This window comes from Balaenoptera physalus, assembly GCF_965194825.1.
Source record: "Balaenoptera physalus genome assembly, chromosome: 20".
In the NCBI taxonomy this organism is placed as follows: Eukaryota; Metazoa; Chordata; class Mammalia; order Artiodactyla; family Balaenopteridae; genus Balaenoptera; species Balaenoptera physalus.
In genome coordinates, this window is record NC_138901.1 from 23,903,576 (window position 1) to 23,922,728 (window position 19,153).

Sequence of the window (19,153 nt, forward strand, 5' to 3'; positions counted from 1 at the left end):
TAGATGATAAAGCCAAATGAGAGGTCGCCTTGATTGATGTGCACCTTCTTCAGGAAACATCCAACTCGCTCTGGTCACATTTCCTCTCTGCTGTATTAGTCCAGCTACTCTTAGGGACTTGGAACCTAAAACATCATCTGCTCTAGTTTCTCAATAAAATGTTTTCTCTCCCATCATACAGGTACTGGAAAACTGGGCTTCTCTTTTGTGAGGATCACAGCTCTTATGGTGTCTTGCAATCGTTTGTGGGTAGGGACGGGAAACGGTGTCATTATCTCCATCCCATTGACAGAGAGTAAGTACGTTTTTAGGTAACTGTCACAGGAGAGTCGTGGGGAACAGCCTTATCTGGAATTCAGGTAGAAGGAATTGTTTAGTTATTGGCAAATCTGTGGTAATTCAGAAAGTCAAACTGATGGCAGAGATCTAACTATTGTTCCTTCACTCTTTCTATGAAATGTATAGACTCTAGCAAGTACATCAGGACCAATATTTACAGTTAAAAGTTTTTCATTGTGAGAAACTCTTTCTCATTTCAGGAATCATGGTCCTATTTCATCTCAAATAATGGTTGATGTCCATTTTTTCTTTCAGCTTTATTGTACTAGTATCCAGAAACATTATCTAACTATCTAATATCCTAGTTTTCCATATCTCTGTGGCAGTTAGTTTAGGATATTCCATTTGGCTTAAGAGTTGTGGGAGAAGTTTCTTAGGAGGTCAGCAAATCCTTCCTGACATTGGAGACAAGCCATCTACCTCTATTTGAAAAGAATGTGAACAATATGTACATTGTATGTTTTTTATACTTGCTTCATTATTATTTTTGTGAACAAAATGTGCATTGTATGTTTTTCATATTATGTTCCATTACATTGATCATTCATTAAATAAGTGTTTTTGTGTTACAAAATTCATGGGCAGGGAATGATTTGAAAAAAAAGTGCCATAAGTCCATAAAATAAGTCAATAAATAAACACCTCAGAATTTTCAGGGGAAAGGAGGAGGACTGGATGGTGGTATATCTGGAGCCTTTAAAGAACCTAAATTCTTTTTTTTTGGCCACACCGCGAGGCTTGTGGGATCTTAGTTCCCCAGCCAGGCAGAGAACCCGTGCCCCTGGCAGTGGAAGCAAGGAGCCCTAACCACTTATAAATCTACATGTTTAGATCACTTCTTATATCTTAAGAGATTCCAGGATCCCCAGAGTTCATTTCAGTTCTTTATAGACGAGAGTTCCATTTTAGCATAGTTACTTGCACAGGATTTCTTAAAGAAAAGGGAGAAATATTAGCATTTAGAAAATGTTCCCCAGTAAGTTCTCATTCACTTAAATTGCTTTTAATTAAGAAAAGCAAAATCACAGTAAATAAAACTGTCCTTTTCGAGCAGAGATATTCTTTAGAGGCTTTGGTAAGAACTTTGTGTGTTTCTTGGTATTATACCAAGTTGGATTTTGTTAATTGAGTTAGGAGCTTTGAGCTCCTGAGTTGCCAGATAGAAGACGCTGAGAGTGGCATCTCATAGTAATCCTTCTCCTCCCTGTCATGCACCTCTCCATGTCCCCTTTCCTCCTTTCTCACTTTAGCCGTAATCCTCCACCAGGGACGTTTACTGGGGCTGAGGGGTAAGTGCAGATCCTGAACCACACTCTTCTTTCTGGCTTCTCATGGCCACCATGAGGCCATTCTCACGTCTCTAGATACCGTCTTGAATGTTCCTAAATGTCATCCACTTGCAGTCACTGCATTGCAGCAGGTGTTTTTTTGTTTTTGTTTTTTTTAATGTTTGTTACCTGGCCACCAAACTACTGCTCAGCAGCTTAGTCTATTTATCATCTTTTGCTGCAGCTGACCTTTCTTTCAGACTTTGTTTTCCCTCCAATAAAAACACGAAACATCTCTGAAAACTGTCCTTAATCTACATTGTTTACTCCTTTTACCAATCATGTTTCTTTCATTTACTTACTGGTCCATGGAATGGGGATGTTTTGTGAGTCTGGTCATTCTAAAATAATTCAGCAAACCATCAGTCTGGTGTAAATAAAAGCTACTCTATTGTACTGGATGGATCCTTTTAAACACAACTTTTTACCACCCCTCAAGGGAGATATTCTTACCACAAGGGAGAAAAAAATCAAAAGATAAACTATAAAAATTCTGCTAAAAAATATACCTATTTACTTTAAGCTATATAACCGGTTAGTTTTCTAAAATGAGGATTAAAAAACAAAACAGACATACCTAAGAAATCTTTTCTTTGGTTAACTAAAATGATTTTTTTTTTAATTAATAGATGTGTTTAAAAAGTAAACTTAGCTATTGCTAGACTGGCAAAATCCCCTACTCCATTTACTGAGAAACTTAAAAATAACTAGCATGCTATATATCTTTTTTTTTCCAGCTTTGTCTTGAGTTGGCATTGCTGCCCTTGTTTTATCTCAACTGGCTGTAGCTTTTAGATAATACCATAAGGATTAACCAGTAATCTATTGCATCATTACTGTTTTCTAGGGGAAAATATTTGGTGTTTGGTTTTCTATTGCAGCAAATAAAACCTCAGGAGCATCAGGAAATCGTCCTGGAAGTGTCATCCGTGTATATGGTGATGAAAACAGTGATAAAGTGACACCAGGGACATTTATACCCTATTGTTCAATGGCACATGCACAGCTTTGCTTCCATGGGCACAGGGATGCTGTGAAATTCTTTGTGGCAGTCCCAGGTGAGTTAGATTATTCTATTGAGAAGTTGTATGTCCGGTTGACTGTTGAACAATGTGCATTTGAACTGCACTGATCCACTTATACACAGATTTTTTTCAGTAGTGAACACTACAGTACTACATGATCCATGGTTGGTTGAATCTTTGGATGCAGATTGTGGACACAGAGGAACCATGAATATGGAGGGCTGACTATTAATTTCACTCAGATTTTTGACTGCGCAGAGGGTCAGTGCCCCAACCCCTGCATTATTCAAGGGCCAACTGTAATTGTCTGTCCCTTGGTTCCTCTACCTAGTCTAATGCTAAGTACTGAAATTACAGATAATTCTAATATAACGCATGAAATGTTCTATAACGGAGGTATGAATAAAGTGCTATAGAGATACTTGATAGAAGCTGTTTTGGAATCTCTCCTCTACCCCAAAAGCAAACCTGATTTTTATTTAGGAGACTTCTTTACTTTTGAAAAGCAGTGGTATTATTTTGTCACTGCAGAATACTGAAAATGGTTTTGGCCTCATAAAGGAGATTTCTAGAAAGAAGTCCCTATCATCAAGGCTATGTTCAGGAAGAGATGGAAAATGTGCTCTGATACCTTTAGCGCTGTGGCAAAGAACAGCAGGAGTCTGGGGGTCTGGGTCTTTACCACTTGCCTTGTTGTCTTGAGCAAATTGCTTAACCTCTGATACTCATTTCTTTGTTTCCTAAGTGGATGTGATTAATATCTGCTCTGCCAACCTCATTTGTTGTAAAGATTAATGAAAGGGCTTTGGGAACTATAAAGCACCATCCAGATGAAAGGTGGCAGTGATGACGTCCAGTGAAAAATGTTCTGTCCCTTGAGAATATTAAAGTGATGTTACTGATCATCTGTAAGCAGGACCTATGTTTTGGATTTTTTTCCCCTGTAAGGGGCAAGTTTAGGAGTTAGACAGAGTTCAAATCTGGCTTTGCCACACCAACTGTGTGATGTTGGACATGGTGGTATCTCAGTGTATTAGTCAGGGTTCTGCAGAGGAACAGAACCAATAGGGTATGTGCGCGTGCGTGCGTGCGTGCGTGTGTGTGTGTGTGTGTGTGTGTGTGTGTGTAAGAGAGAGAGAGCGAGCGCAAAGAGGGGGAGGGAGGGAGAGAGAGATTGATTTAATTTAAGGAATTGGTTCATGTGATTATGGGGGCTGGCAAGTCTGAAATCTGCAGGGAAGGCTGGCAGGCTGGAGGCCTAGGAAAGAGCTGATGTTTGCAGCTCAAGTGTAAAGGCAGCCCGGAGGCAGAATTCCCTTTTCCTTGAGGGACCTATCTTTTTCTCTTAAGGCCTTCAGCTGATTGGCCCACCCACATTATGGAGAGTAATCTGCTTTACTCAAAGTCCACTGATATAAATGTTCATTATTTCTAAAAAATACCTTCACAGCAGTATCTAGACTAGAGTTTGAGCAAATGTCTCAGCACCAGAGCCAAGACATTTGACACATAAAATTAGCCACTATAATTTTTCCCAAGGATGTTCCAAAGATTAAATGATTAAATGTATATAGTATAGGGTTGGCACATGGTACCCTAACCAATTATTCAGTATTCTTAACAACATGGTAATGAACTTCTTGAAATGTACATGTATATTTTTGTATAGTTATCGCCTTAGAATAAACTTCTAGATATGGATTTTTTTTTTTAATTTATTTTTTGGCTGCGTTGGGTCTTAGTTGTGGCACATGGGATCTTCCGTTGTGGCTCACGGGCTCTTGTTGCAATGTGCAGGCTTCTCTGTAGTTGTGGCGTTCGGGCTCTCTAGTTGTGGCATGCAGGCTCCAGAGTGTGTGGGCTCTGTATTTGTGGTGCAGGGGCTTCAGAGCATGTAGGCTCTGTAGTTGTGGCGTGCGGGCTCAGTAGTTGTGGCACATGGGCGCATGCCCTGTGGCATGTGGGATCTTAGTTCCCCGACCAGGGATTGAACCAGCGTCCCCTGCATTGCAAGACGGATTCTTAACCACTCGACCACCAGGGAAGTTTCTTTTCTTACTTTTTTTTTTTTTTTTTTTTTTAAATAATGCCATAGAGTCCCCTTTGAGTTTCCTTTATATTTCTCTAATCCCCTTCCCTTCCTTCTTTCCTGTCCATCTATAACCACTATCCCGAAGTTGACATGTATCCTTCTGCCCATGTTTTTGTATTTTTACTACATTGGAACATATCTATAAACAATATATAGTATTTTTTGTATTTTTAAGTCTTATGTTACATATATATTATTCTGCAACTTATTTCTCATTTTTGAGATTTGTTAATATTTATGCATAAAAATCTAGTTCATTCATTTAACTGTGGTATTCTAATATCTGAATAAATACGCTACCTTTTATCCATTCTCCTATAGATCAACTTCTAGGCTTTTTCTCTGTTTTCCCTCCACTATTAAAAAACAATACTGCAGTAGACCTTCTTGTGCATATGGGAGAGACTTTTCTGTTGGGTATAAATCTGGAAATGGAATTGGCAACATTGTTGTTTGTTGGCCAGTTGGCCCTAAGGATTAAACCATTCAGGATGGCCTTACTATCATACCACTGTGCTCTTGCTTCTGTGGCAAAACTAACTAGTCTGCTAACAGAAGTTATCTCTAGCAGGCTTGATTTCTTCTAGAGTATAATTGAATAATGCATGAATGAGGTACTGTGAAAATAAATCAAACTGTCCTATCCATGTCCAACATAAATTAATTGTTTATAAAGTGTTTCACATCATGGGACTATGTCCTGTTATCACCTAAAGGCATGGTCTGTGTGGTTTGACCAAAGGACAGCAGACCTGGCAAGAAAAAAATACCCCACACTCACAGAGGTTATAGTGTGAATGATATTTCAAGGTTTCTCTCTATCATTTCATGCTTAAAGATTCTACCTTAGAACTTAAATGTTAGAACAAATTACACATTACCCAGTAATTTTATTTGCATAGTCTAAATTAAAAATAAGATGTACTTTTCTTAAATATGAGGGAACCATGGATTTGAAGTCAATTCAAATATTAATTATGAATATCCAAATTCATAAGGCTTAAGTTGAAGACTTTTCTCAGTCTCTTACATTAAACACACATGTACCCTTCCAGGGGAGAGATCTTTCCACTACCCCTCAGATAAAACAATGTAGATTATAATAGTCTGAAGCAGGCAGCTAAGACCAGCCGAGCCATATACAGATTTCATACTGGATTCTGGACCAATTTCTGTTTTGGTACAAAATAGCTTTACTTGGATTTCAAACTGGGCTTTCATGACCTTTATAGATGTTTTCTGATCATGCAGAGGCTTCTTACATCCCCAGTACTTTGGCTGTATTAGAATGTACTTACCTTGTTCAGCTTTCTGAAAATATTCAGAAAAAATGAGTCTCTCCCACCCCAATCCTTGATAAGTAATATTCACTTCTGTTCCTGTATAAATAGGTCAAGTCATCAGCCCACAAAGTGGCAGCAGTGGCACAGATCTAACAGCTGACAGAGCAGGGCCATCTGCACAGGAGCCTGGCAGCCAGACACCCTTGAAGTCTATGCTTGTCATCAGTGGAGGAGAGGGCTACATTGACTTCCGAATGGGTAGGTCATTGGTTCTGGGGGCTTCATTTCCACTGTTCCGTGATGTGGATTTTCACCCACAGTAAACGAGAAACTCAGATACATGATTTCTAAGAGGTTTTCTTTGAACCCTTTACTTGGAAAATGATTTTATATTTCTTTTTTTCCTACTTTCATGATTTTTTTTTTCTTTTTATACCAAAGTGTGTTTATTTGAAGGAGCATTAGAAAATAGCAGGGTTTGGTCGTATGTTGAGGTATATGTGAAGAGCATATGGAGTCAGAGGCCTTGGGGAAATCATTCAACCTCCCAGAACCTCAGTTTCCTCACCTGCAGAGTGGAGAAATAAAAATACTTCATAAAGTGTTGTTTGTAGCCAAATTCATTTCATTTGTTCATTTTCTCACCTTATAAACAATAATTATCTACTGTGTACCTGTTAGCCTTGAGCTTGAGATACAAAAACAAATCAGACAAAGTCTCCCTCCAATAAATTATAGAACAATACAGAGATAGAAACATGTTAATAAATTACAGTGTTACAGATGCTCTGATGGGGAGTAGTCAGTTTTTCCTAGGGGTAGGGGAAGAAGGAAATCAAGAAATGATGCTTGAGATGACTCAGTACTGAAGAGCCTGAGTCTGAAGAATTGGGGTGGGGATGGTATGGGGAAGGCTGGGGAGACTGGCATTCCAACGTAAGAGGTAGCTTGACCAAGGCTTAGAAATGTGAAACCACCTTAGTTGAAGAAAAACTACTTAAAAATGACTGGAGCATGGAGTAGAAGCAAATATAAATTTGACCAGAGATAAATCTAGAAATGGAGGGAGGCCTTTACATACCTAATTAAGGAGTTTGCACTTTAAAGCAAAGGAAAATTATTGGAGGACTTTAAATAGAAGAGCAATATGATTATATGTGTGTGTAAATGGATTGGAGGTATAAGACTAGAGGTAGGCAATGGGTTAGGAAAAAATGAATGAGTAAGGTAGAAACGGTAGGAGTAGACTAGCACTACGATGGGGAATTGGTAACTAACAGGATGTGAAGGAAGAGGTAGTGATCCATTTACTTAGAGTTAATGACTATCAGAACAGAAGCAGCAGATCTGGAGGGAGTGGAATGAGGAGTTCTGTGTGGGACATGTTGACCTTGGAGTGCATGGAAGTTGGGAGTTATCTAGGTGGAAGATGTCCATTGGGCTTTTGGGTATAAGGGTTTCATGTCTCAGGAGGGAGGAATATGAGGACTACTGACGTGCAGTGGCACTAAAAGTCACAAGGGTTGATGAGTTCACCCAAGGAGAATATGTAGGGGCCAGAAGAAAAGGTTCTAGGATAGAACCCTGTTTTAATACTCCATTTAAAGAATCATTAGCGCTTATGAAGGGATCTAAGAAGGAATGGCCAGAGAGGTTTCAAAGAAAACACAGAGAACTGATGTTTGCGAAAGTGTAGTGCTTTGTAATCTGTAAAGCACTGTGATGTAAATTTATTTATTTGCCATAAATAAAGGAACCTTTTGGACTGGCCTAAAATCACAATGATTGAAAAAGTTTCTAAACGTAAGGCTTTAGAGAATATAATGTAGACTGGTGACTAATACTTTAGTTTTAATTCTGTTAAAAAAAAAAGAATATAAAATTTAGGGTCATATAAATGACAATGTGCCACATATAATTAGTATAAACTAAAATTTCTGATGCAGAAGGCTTGTTGACACATTTTTAAGGCAGGGCTTTTAATGTTAAGTTTAGGAACGGTGATGTCAGTAGGAATGGAGTCACTTCAAAGTGAACTGACTGTTGGTGCAGAATTCCTTTATAGAGATGGCCTTCACTCGGCTGGGTGATTTTTGGAACTTTTTCTTCGATTGCAACATGGTAGTCTGAACCATACTAAAGAGTATGTCAGTAAAATCTTTATGTGGTTTTTTCATTTCCACTGAAAGTTTCTTCCATTTTGGATCCTAAAAATAACATAAAAATTGCTTAACCAGGTTTGTCAGTATCTCTAGGTAATCCAGCCTGAAAAGCAGAATTTGTCTTAAAGCATAGGTTAATTTTAATACTAAGCGTACTTTTTTAAAATTGAATTTGATCTTTTTTTTGTTCCATTTCCTTTTTCATATCCTGTAATATTTTAACTATGAGAAATTGATCTCAGTAGTCTTTTTCAGAAGTGAGGCAGTGAAGATTGTGACTCATGGCATTTCTTTTACTGTGTTCTCTGAAATGGGCGTCAGACAAATTTTATGCATGCTGCTCATGGACTAAACCATGAGTCTGATGTACATCAGCCTGTATCTTCAAAATGCTTAACCGGAGTCTCCGTTTCATCCACCAGGTGATGAAGGTGGAGAATCAGAGCTTCTTGGAGAGGATCTTCCACTCGAACCTTCTGTCGCCAAAGCGGAAAGGAGTCACTTGATAGTGTGGCAAGTGATGTATGGTAGTGAGTGAACCCATAGGAAACAGGTGGCGACGGGGAAGCCATCTCTTCTGCATGGTTTATTTTCCCTTTTTCCCTTTATTTAATGCTCTCTTTGTGAAATAAGTTTCACCACATAATGTATGAGCATTTTTTTTCTGTTAACTATGCTATAAAATCTGTCCTACTGTAACAATACAGGAACTAGCTGTTTTACTGCACCAGTGTTATAGGCAATTTCAGTATATTATGAACAAATCAAAGAATGTTTACTTTCTGCAAACTGGTGAATTTTAGAAAGCAATCCAGTTGTGGTTTACTCTGCCACAGCTAATGTCACTTACTTCATTTGATGGGGTCACTTTTTAGCTATCACTAATAATGGAATTAATGGAAACACTTGATAAATGAAACTGTACCATTAAGTACAATAGTAAAGTTTTCCCCAATGTATTATAAAATTGACACAAACTAATAACAGGTAGATTATCAGGATTTATCTAAATGTCCCGAGAGGGCTAAACGCTAACTGTAAATTACTTTAACTTTCACTTTCAAATCTGACAAATCTTGTTTATATGGTATATAAAACTTTGTTTTCATCAGATTTTGCGGGGGGGGTTTTATATTAAAGAAATTAAGACTACACTATTTAAATAAAAGTTTCTTGTTTCTGACTTACTAGAGCTCTAAAGTTTATGAGGCCTGCTTCTCTGAATATTCTGTTTTTTTTGTTTGCTTGTTTGTTTGTTTTTGAGACTAGTCTCTCATTTTCATACTGACATGTTTGAAAGGTTTATTATTTATAAGGCTTAGAAGATACACTTCAGCAATGGGAGGATTTTTTTTAAGGAAATTGTGTTTTGGATTTCTTGTATCAATGGATGATGGTGGTTGGATGAGTTTTTTTCCGTGTAAAAAATTTACTTGTTTACCAGTTGTTCTTGGACTGCTCTTATCAGTTAGTAAGAGTAAAGCTGTAGTGGTGATGGAGTATGGCCTAATGAACTGAACAAGAGATTTAATTAGAAATGGTATTTTCTTTTGTTCTGTATAAAACTACACAACTGCCAGTACTTGATATTCTGTATGTAAATGGTATTTAAGCTTTTGTGCCCTTTTGAGATTAAAAGGCCATCCTCAATGAAGACTTTGAAGGAGAAGAAGACAAAGCCAAAATAGCATAAAGTAAAAGTTGACATTACAATCTTTTCACTCACAATGCCCATTTAAAAAATAGAGTCTGGGTATAATTGATTTTCTTGTTTAATAAGTTTTAAAAAACCATTATGCTGCAGTTTTTTTCCCTCTCAGTCTTCTTGAAAATTTATGATTTATCATTCTTAATCCATTACTTTAAGCAAAACTAAATATAAGTTTAAGCACTGTCTTAAAATATGAAGTTATTGGACAAAGGCCCCGCCAGTCATCGGAAGGACTACTTCAGGAAAAGGAAACAACAAAAGTCTCAGATTGTCTAAGCATCCTTAAGGACCAAGGACTTTTCTTTTGAACTGTAATGGAGAGATATTTGTAAAAAGTACTACCAGTGTCTTTTAAGCATATAGATGATTAGGCTAGATTATAAAGTACACGGGATTTAATGCGTCAGAGGAGGCCTTTGGATCCATTTGGCCACAGGTGTCTATAAGCACATTATGTACACAGTACAATTGTGGCCACTTTAGATGGCTAGGAGAAAAAAAACTCTTTTGGTAAAAGCTGTATTAAAAGGATAATTTTTTTACTTGAGCTACTTAGTCACTTTTTTCAGGGCACCAAAACTTAGGTCACTTTTCCATAGCTTATAAGCTATGTTTTATTTTATTTTATTTTATTTTATTTTATTTTATTTTATTTTATAAATCTGAGCCATTGTTGGCAATACCTTAAAAAAAAAACCACATTATTAAATATTTTGGAGGAATGTTGTATAAATTCACAAAAAAGAGACACCAAAGTGTTCGGGAATTTTAATCCCAAGAAGTAAACATCCCAGAGTCAGACCCCATGTACTGTTCGGTCTTTTACATGTTTCTATGACTGACTGTAATTTAGGAAATCAGGAGTTAAAGATGAAAAATGCAAACATGTTACAGTGGTTGTTTATTGCTCTTTTTAAGCTTACCGGCTTTAACTTAAGGAATATAGGTGTGTAGTTATTTTATCTAAAATTGTCAGATATCTGTGGCCCTGTTAACTTCAGGGACTAGAGAGTACAAAAATGTCTGTAAAATTTGTTTTAAGAGCTTGTCTTTATGTTTGTAATTTCAGTTAAATATTTTTTGCAGGTTGCTTTACTTCCACCTTTTCCCCAACAATAGGCTTATATTCTTGTAGCGTTCACTTTGGTCAAGGTGGTAGCCTTAGGAAGAAAATGCCAAAATGTAAGCTTCTTGCAAGCAGCGAGTGGTTGGTGTAATTGCCTGTAGCTACCACATCAGTGGTAAAGAAGAGGCTTGAGTACCTCAGGTTGGTATCTCCATGTAAAAAAAAAAATTACCCCTATTGGAAGAAATAAGGAATACCTGAGAATTTTCTCATTCTGTTACGTTTGGGTTATGTATGATGTTGAACCATGTGAAATTGCTGATGTTCAAACGTTGCTGATTTACAAAAATGACAGTATCATATACATCAACGTAATACTTACTGCTCAGTGCAGGTTAAAATCCCTGTGAGGCAAAGGGAGAATATTCTTTAGGAACTCAGTTTTGAGTGTTTTTTTCTAATTTGTGTGGATCTAAATTTTTTAAATAGGAATGAATATCTTAATAGCTGCAGCTTGTTGAGAGTGTAAAACATTTTGAATACAAAATATGCAGCACATAACTTTTCACATGAAGCGTGTTTGCATAGAAAAGGTTAAAATACATTCTCTCAGTTTCTGTGTTGTTCATTTCTTGTAAAGGTCTTCCTACGTGTGAGAATGGACCCTTTAACATAGGTTGCCTTAGTGACAAAACAAAGCAAAACAATTGTCTCATAATACTAACTGTCCTAAAGAACGTGTGTCTTGCAAATGCTGTGGAACTGAATATTTATTTCCTTGTGAGTATTATGACCATTACCAAAGGATTCAACCAGATTTAGGGCTCTTCTTAATTGATCATGTTGAGAAAGGGACTCGTTTTGGTCCCAGTTTGTACTAAGGGAATAGAAGAGAAGAGAGAATTAAATGTGGAAATCATAAATGCTTTTCTAACAGGGTTATGCTATTTTGTAACACTAAATGTCTTTTCTTTTCTTTTTAAAAAATTAAGTTTTTATTATTAATTTTGTCGTACATTTCTCAACACTTGAATATATTTTAGCCATTTTATGGTCTGAATTTGTGTTTTGTCCAGGACATTTTATTCAGAATTTTACTTGCCTCTATAATCTTCAAAATGGGTTCTAGAGGGTCCCACTTGCTGTTTCTTTAGAGGCTGATGCTTCATTTCTATGAGCAAAAAGCTCATTTAGCAATGTAGTTATTTCAGTATTTATTTCTATTATGGAATCCCTGGGGTTCGGAATGTAACTTTGTACATGAAATATATATAAATATGTATATGACATATGTATGAGGACTGTGTTTTGTTTTGTTTTTGCCTTTCCTAGAGGTCTGACCTCGATTTATATTTGAAAGTCCAATAATCGTCTCCCGTCAGACACGTCATCTCCAAGGGTCAGGACTGTCGCCACTTGGCACTGGCTGAGGGTGAGCAGTGAGCAATACATGAAGAACATGTCTGCTTGGCTCACGTGTTTAAGTGACATATGAATAATAGACAATAGGGCTTTCTAGAAATGTGGGCGAGCTGAGTAACAACCCACACATGATACCAAAGCATACCATTTGCTAGGTTACTCAGTAATAAGAAGCAGGCTGTAATGTAGATGTTAATAATATGGTGTGCTTATTGCGATCCATTTGCTTGGGAGAGACTCTGGAAGGAAGGATGATTATAAAACTAATCATGTGGTAGCACAATGTGAATCCATATTCAGTACAGTGGTATTTAGTCTAATGTCATGTGCTTTGTTTACAAGATTGTGGGGTTCTGACATGATAGTAAAAGTAGTCCTGACTGGCATGTGATAGGACAGTTCACTAGATGAAGGCACAGCCATCTGTCCAGTGAGGTTGGATGCTCTAGAATATAATGAATAGCCTGTCTCATTCCTACTTTACAGGACCTTACCTAACTGCCCCTTAGTCCTTTGGGGCCTGCCAAGTCACTGTTTTGGAAGCTGACTTTTTTTGAGCCTCATTTAATCATGTTCCTGATTCAGCCAGTCTCTAGTGAGAGACTAGGTTTAACAGCGCAGGACAGCGAACGTTCATATTAATTTTATTGAGGGAACGGACAGGAGCCCTGTAATCTTACCTGGAACTGTAGCCCTCACTCCCACCCAGTGGTGAGACTCTCTTTCAAAACTTAGTGGAAAGATACTGCCTAAACCTCCAAGCTCTTCGTCACCAGCCCCAAGGCCTCTCACACTCGGTGTGGGCACGAGAGCCCTGGTGACCACAAAAGCACGGACTCCATCTTCAGCAGTGGCCAATATGTTAGGAAAGGTATTGTAGTTAGGGAACTTCTCAGAATACCTTAAATATTTGGTAATTAATACAGTTCAGTTTTACAACTCACTTCCTTTAGAGACAGTGGTATAGTGGGAAAGAAGGCAGTAGACCTGAACAGGCCCTGCCCCTACTGTGACCCTCGGCCACTCAATTCAACACAGTACTCCACAGCCACCCACAAAGGCATGAAACGAACTACCCCAGACCTGTTGAATTGACTCTCTTATGGGCTCTGGACCCAGACATCTGTAAAGTTTCATAGGTAAGCATGATGTGTTGCTTAGGTTGAGGACTACTTCTTTAACATCTTTGGACCTTAGTTCTCATGTGTTAAAGGAGGGTTGATATATCCAGGTGATCTTAAAAAAATCCTAGCTCTAACCTTTCTGGTTCTGTGACCCTGGCTCTAATTTGCCTTGGTGTGTTGTCTATACAGACACCAACCATACCTGCTTGCAGGTCCAGGGTTGCCCAATCCCGGTGGAATTTGATTACTGTGAAAATCCAATTTATCAGAACGTCACTGTGCAAAAGGAGACAGTTTAGCTCCTTGCTTTTATGTCCAGGCAGAACATTGGCTCCCACCCACAGCCAGAAAGTAGTTATGGTTTGATTTGAGGCCTCAAGGGAGAAATGGACCAATAAGTCACAGCTCAGGGGGGGGCAGCAACTTCACAGAAAAGCTGCAGTTCTCAACCAGGCCAGGAGAGGGAGGTGTGGCCAGAATCAGCCAGGAGCTAGTTGCAGAATGAAATTATTTCCTTCTTCCTCTCACCTCAGGAGTATCAGATTCTACTAGTGTGTTTGGTAAAACAGTTACCCTGGTGATTCTGATCCTTCTATTGGGAATAGCTGCTTAAGAGGAACTCAAGCAGCCCAGCTGGATTCACAAACATCTGTTTTCCAGGAGCACAAAGCTTCTTCATTCTTAGCCATTTATTACCAGCACATGGTGATCTGCTAGCAGGTTCACCCCAGACTCAACCCAATGCTCTTTCCTTTTTGATTTATGGATAATTGAAGTTTAGGATACTTTGAACTTACTGCTACATTAAAAGCTTAAAGGGAATATTTCATCTCCATTCATTTGGTAAGGCTATTTTTTCCATAGAAAAAACTATAACCTTTTAGTTGTTATGACTAGCTTGCATATGCATAACATCTAATAATCTTCTCAAGGTGTTTACTCCATAAATTCACAGGTGATCCACAGAGCCACCCTTTGGAGTATATTATTGTCCTCAGGTGAACCAGAGGCCTAGCCACAGGAGGGGCCTTGCCCGTTGGTAAACAGGTCTAGCTGAGATAAGTGAAGTCCCAGGGTCCTCATATAACCAGAGGTATAACCAGACTAACTCCACACTAGAGGCTACTGCAAGTGTGTTGGGAAAAGTATTAGGTCTCAGATCAGGAGATTTGGGGTTAAGTCCTGAGCCTACCGTTCCCTAATTTTGCGACCCTTCACTAGTCACTTAACTATTCTGTTTCCTTACTATAAAAGGAGAGTAACATCCCCCAAAGGGTTCTTGTGATGGCTTAATGAAGTAATGGTGTGATGGCAGTCGGCACATTACCTACCCCCACTAGGCACTCAACAGCAGGCTTTGGCAGGCGGTCCCTACGTATCAGGTGTGTGAAGATGAGTAAGACACCTTCAAGGAGATTAGGGTAAGAGAGGAAAGTAGACACGAAAATGGTGAAGTGGAGTCAAGTATTATGGCCATTCGTTGAGGCATTAGCTGAAAAATGATACTGGTATGGTGTCTGCTTGGCTATTTTGTAATGTGGTAAAAACAAGGGGAAAACTGTCTTCAGTGCTTATGTAGTACAGAATATTCTTATTTCCAGTCTTTTTATCAGTGTTCTAGACCTTGGCTGTCCTAAAGGAGCTGTGTTAGGAAACAGAGTTACCTCAGGTCTATTGGACCTTTCAGGGAACGCCTTTCTCTCATGCCCCGACACTCCCCAGTTGAAGGGAAAGAAGTGTTCCATGAAAATTAAACACAGGAGGAGATCCATATTGTCTTTTTCATCTAAGAGTGCATTTCATTCCTGTGCAGGCACACCGAGGGACATGTTGAAACATGAAAACAGTGGTAAGCTTGACATTTTTAGATGCCGTCAGAACGTATTTTTTCAGTATCTGTTGCTCATAATGCTTTATGACAAGAATTAAACTCCTAGTCACTGCATATAAACAGGTAGAAAGAAGACATACAGGACTAAATAAAATATTAACATCTGATGCACAACAGGGTGTGGTATGGTGGCAAGGAGGATTATATGCTGTCTACATGATTAAGAAGCTTATGGGACTTCCCTGGTGGTCCAACGGTGAAAGACTTCACGGTCCCAATGCAGGAGGCCCGGGTTTGATCCCTGGTCAGGGAACTAGATCCACATGCCACAACTAAGAGCCCGCATGCCGCAACTAAAAGATCCCAAGTGCTGCAACTAAGACTTGGTGCAGCCAAATAAATAAACAAATAAATATTAAAAAACAAAACAAAACTAAGAGACTTAGCATTACTCCGCCCAAGGAAGATCACAAACCCTCATCTGTTAAGATTTTTGCGGGCCATCTCAGGTACAGATATTCCCCAAAGAGAGTGGAGCAGTCTTTCAAAAACTTGAGTTTTGGTCCTCAGGAGTATTGTAGTAATGATATATCATTCAAAGGATTGTTGGAAAGATTAAATGAGATAATGTACTACTCAACAGTAAACAAACATTGTGTCCTTTCCCCACTGAGGCCTCAATTTCTTTTCCTATTGTCCTTTCTCATTAAACTTACTTTTCTTTACCTTTGGCTAGACCAAAGTGACAAATCCTGGAGTGAATTTTCAGCTGCTGGCCTTTTGCTATATTTTGGCCCATTGTGCTTCTGTGGAAACAGGTGTTTATTCTGTAGGAAATCTACATTCCTATCTTGGAGAGTTTGCCCGGGGCTGTAAATAAGGAACTAGGAGCAAAAGTTTGGCATGTTCTTCACCAGAAAAGACTCCAATATTGATTCTAAGAGGCATCTCAAACATCCTTCCTTCCTGGAGGAGCCTGGCTGGAGATAAGCGGAAACTGGGCAGATGCCTCAAGGCAGACCTTGGCTGATTTAGAGACCCAGTCCTGGGCTTTTACCCAATTGAGGGTTTATCAGACTATTCTGCCCCATATTACGTCCATATTTCTGGGGCACCAAGGTGACAGCCCTTTCTTTGAAAGACCACTCTGGTGTGATATGATGGGAGCCAGAAAACATCTCAAAAGCCGAGTCTTCATAAAGAACCAAAGGTTCTAGCCTTTCCCTGCCACTGATCCATCAAAAGTCATCGCTCTCTCTGGACCCTCAGTTTTCCTTATCTGTAAAAGTTGGGACTTGGCTCAGATGAGCTCTAAGCCTCCTTCTAGGGTGATATTCTTTGAGGCTGGGTCATCTGTGCCATGTGCAGTTTGAGTTGTGTGGACTAGTAGCCTTCGTGCCCAGCCAGACCCTTAATGGAGGGAATTCGTGTAGCCTACACCACTCGGTGAAACCAACTGCTTTGATGCACCACTTTGTCCCTGTGCACCAGTGTGTCCCTGAGGCATCAAAGTATCACTCCCGTGAATGGAAGGAATATGTCTTATGAAGAAGAGAGACACTTGAGTTCTATGGGTCCTGAGCTTCCCTTGGGTGTCCATCTTTCCCTTCCTGAACCTGGGAACAGGTCTCCAAAAGTCTACTTTAGAATGTCAGCTGAGCCTTCAGAGAGTTTCTCCCTAGGGCCCTTTTATGGCATCACTTGGGGAAAAAAGAGAAAGGCTGAGAAGTGATGCTTAATTAGGGAGGATCCTTGGCTTCCCAGTACCACCCCCTCCCAGAGCAGAAAAGGGATGGGGGAACAGGAAATGAACTTGTTTGGGGAAGTGGCCTTGCTATGGAGAGGCTGGGCTCTGCTGCCCTTTGAACACAAGGTGGCGCTGTGGTGGGCTTAGCCTTCCAAAGGCTGCCGGCCTCTCATCCCTCCCCTTCATCCTCAGCAGGCTGTCCGTCCCAGCAAGGCAGGCCGGACCAGATCAAGGCGGGTGCCTACTGGGGGTCAAAGTGTACAGATAAGGTAAACTGGTTCACTTTACTAACAAGCAAGCAGAGGCCCAGAGTGGCTGTTATCCAACAGCAGAGATTGACTCTGAAGTGTTCCTTCTACTAGACTGTCTCTAGATTCTCATAGCCCTGAGTTCTCACTCCTTTCATTCACCAGGGGTAGGGAAAACACCGTTTCTGAGCCTCCCCAGCCAAGGCAACCTATAGCCCAGGAACCCAAAGGGAAGGCAGGTGGTCTAGAGCCTGGGACCCTGCTGAGGTGAGCAGGCGTTTTTATGGGTAAGAGAGAAACATTGGCCCAAAGGATTAAAGAAGGGAATTTTTGAAAGTATCCATACCGCCAATTTCTGGTTTTTGAAGTTGCAAAGGAATTTCTGCTACTTGCCACCTCTGAACAAGGGAAAAAGAAATGGCATGGAATCAGCTTAGTGAGTTGCTTCAATAAGAAACTTCATCCAAGGCTGATAATAAATAGGAGTTACATAACTCAGTAGGTCACAGCACCAACTAAGCCCTTTATAGGCCATCAATCCACATTTATTTCCTGGATTTTATAACCACTGCTGAAAAGGAAATGAGGAGGGCGTGAGGATTAGAGGGAGAGAATCTGTGTGACTGGACTAAATCTCCAATTGCCTCTCCTGCACACCAGCACTCAGTTAACTCTTGGAGGGGCTTGCTGAGTTACAGTGCGTCCAGACACTCTGGGCCTCGTGCCAGGAAACTCAGACCCCTGTCCCAAGCTGCTCTGAGTAGCCACGAGCTTTAGGCTGTCATTTTCTCTCCGGCCCTCATTTTTCTATTCTGGAAAATGTCAGGGGGTTGGGTGAGTTCAAGGTCCCTTTCTGCCCCCATGTTCTAAACATCAGGAGCAAAAGAGTGGAAATTAGGGCTTATTACCCCAACACCACCAGCAAATTTGCAAGAAGCTGTCGGATCCTCTTGATGGGGAAGGGGTATTGTGAGATACTACTGCATTAATGGAGGCAGGTGAGGGCCCCAAGGAGGGAGATAAGGCCGGCCAACACTGGTGGGGTGGGGGGGTGGGGGGGGTCACAGCTGCCCTGGATGGGGCAGGGAGTGCACAGGGTAAAGGACCCATACCACCTCCCCCTTGGCCTTCAAGTGCTATAAACCAGTCAGTGTGTGTGTGTGCACGCATGTGTGTGTGCGTGTGCACACACACACACACACACACACGGGTGAAATGGGAACGGGAGTAGCCACAGACCTGGAGAAGAGGGATATTTGCCATCCTCAAGCCTGGGGAGTTCAGTGCCTGAGAGGGCTCAGGGATGCTCCAGGGCCCTTGGGTGGATATGAGGGGCCGACAGGCCTCATACACAGTTTCTGTCGCTCACTCCCCCCTCTCCCTGCCTGGGGTCAGAGAGACAGCTCCTACCAACCACATACCACCCGGAGCTTGTCCATCTTTGCTCAGCTACCTGTGCCAAGCTACAGGCCAGATCCCACCATCTGGGAGCACCCAGGGTAAAGCCAGTTGAAGACGGGAAAAGCTTGGGAGAAAAACTTGGTTTGGGAGGGGAGGATGTCAGAAAGTTTGTGGCATTAGAGAGTGACAGGAAAGGGACTTCCCTGGTGGCGCAGTGGTTAAGAATCCGCCTGCCAATGCAGGGGACACGGGTGCAAGCCTGTCCCGCGAAGATCCCACATGCTGAGGAGCAGCTAAGCCCGTGTGCCACAACCACTAAGCCTGTGCTCTGGAGCCCACAAGCCACAACTACTGAGCCCACGTGCCTAGAGCCC

At 40.4% G+C, this 19,153-nt stretch overlaps 1 protein-coding gene across 7 annotated transcripts in view; it reads left to right on the top strand.

Moving 5' to 3' along the window:
• SPAG9 (sperm associated antigen 9) overlaps positions 1 to 12,299 on the top strand; it is a 155,284-nt gene extending 142,985 nt beyond the window's left edge. For 4 of the 7 annotated variants that reach the window (XM_082440298.1, XM_082440300.1, XM_082440302.1 and 1 more), the window contains 5 exons: positions 182 to 295; positions 1,590 to 1,628; positions 2,549 to 2,725; positions 6,176 to 6,325; positions 8,652 to 12,299. In XM_082440298.1, coding sequence (XP_082296424.1) covers positions 182 to 295; positions 1,590 to 1,628; positions 2,549 to 2,725; positions 6,176 to 6,325; positions 8,652 to 8,767 — 596 coding nt within the window. In that variant the 3' untranslated portion in view covers positions 8,768 to 12,299. The remainder of the gene's footprint in view (positions 1 to 181; positions 296 to 1,589; positions 1,629 to 2,548; positions 2,726 to 6,175; positions 6,326 to 8,651) is intronic. The other 3 variants (XM_082440299.1, XM_082440301.1, XM_082440304.1) reach the window with 1 other exon arrangement.
• The last annotated feature ends 6,854 nt before the right edge of the window (positions 12,300 to 19,153 follow it).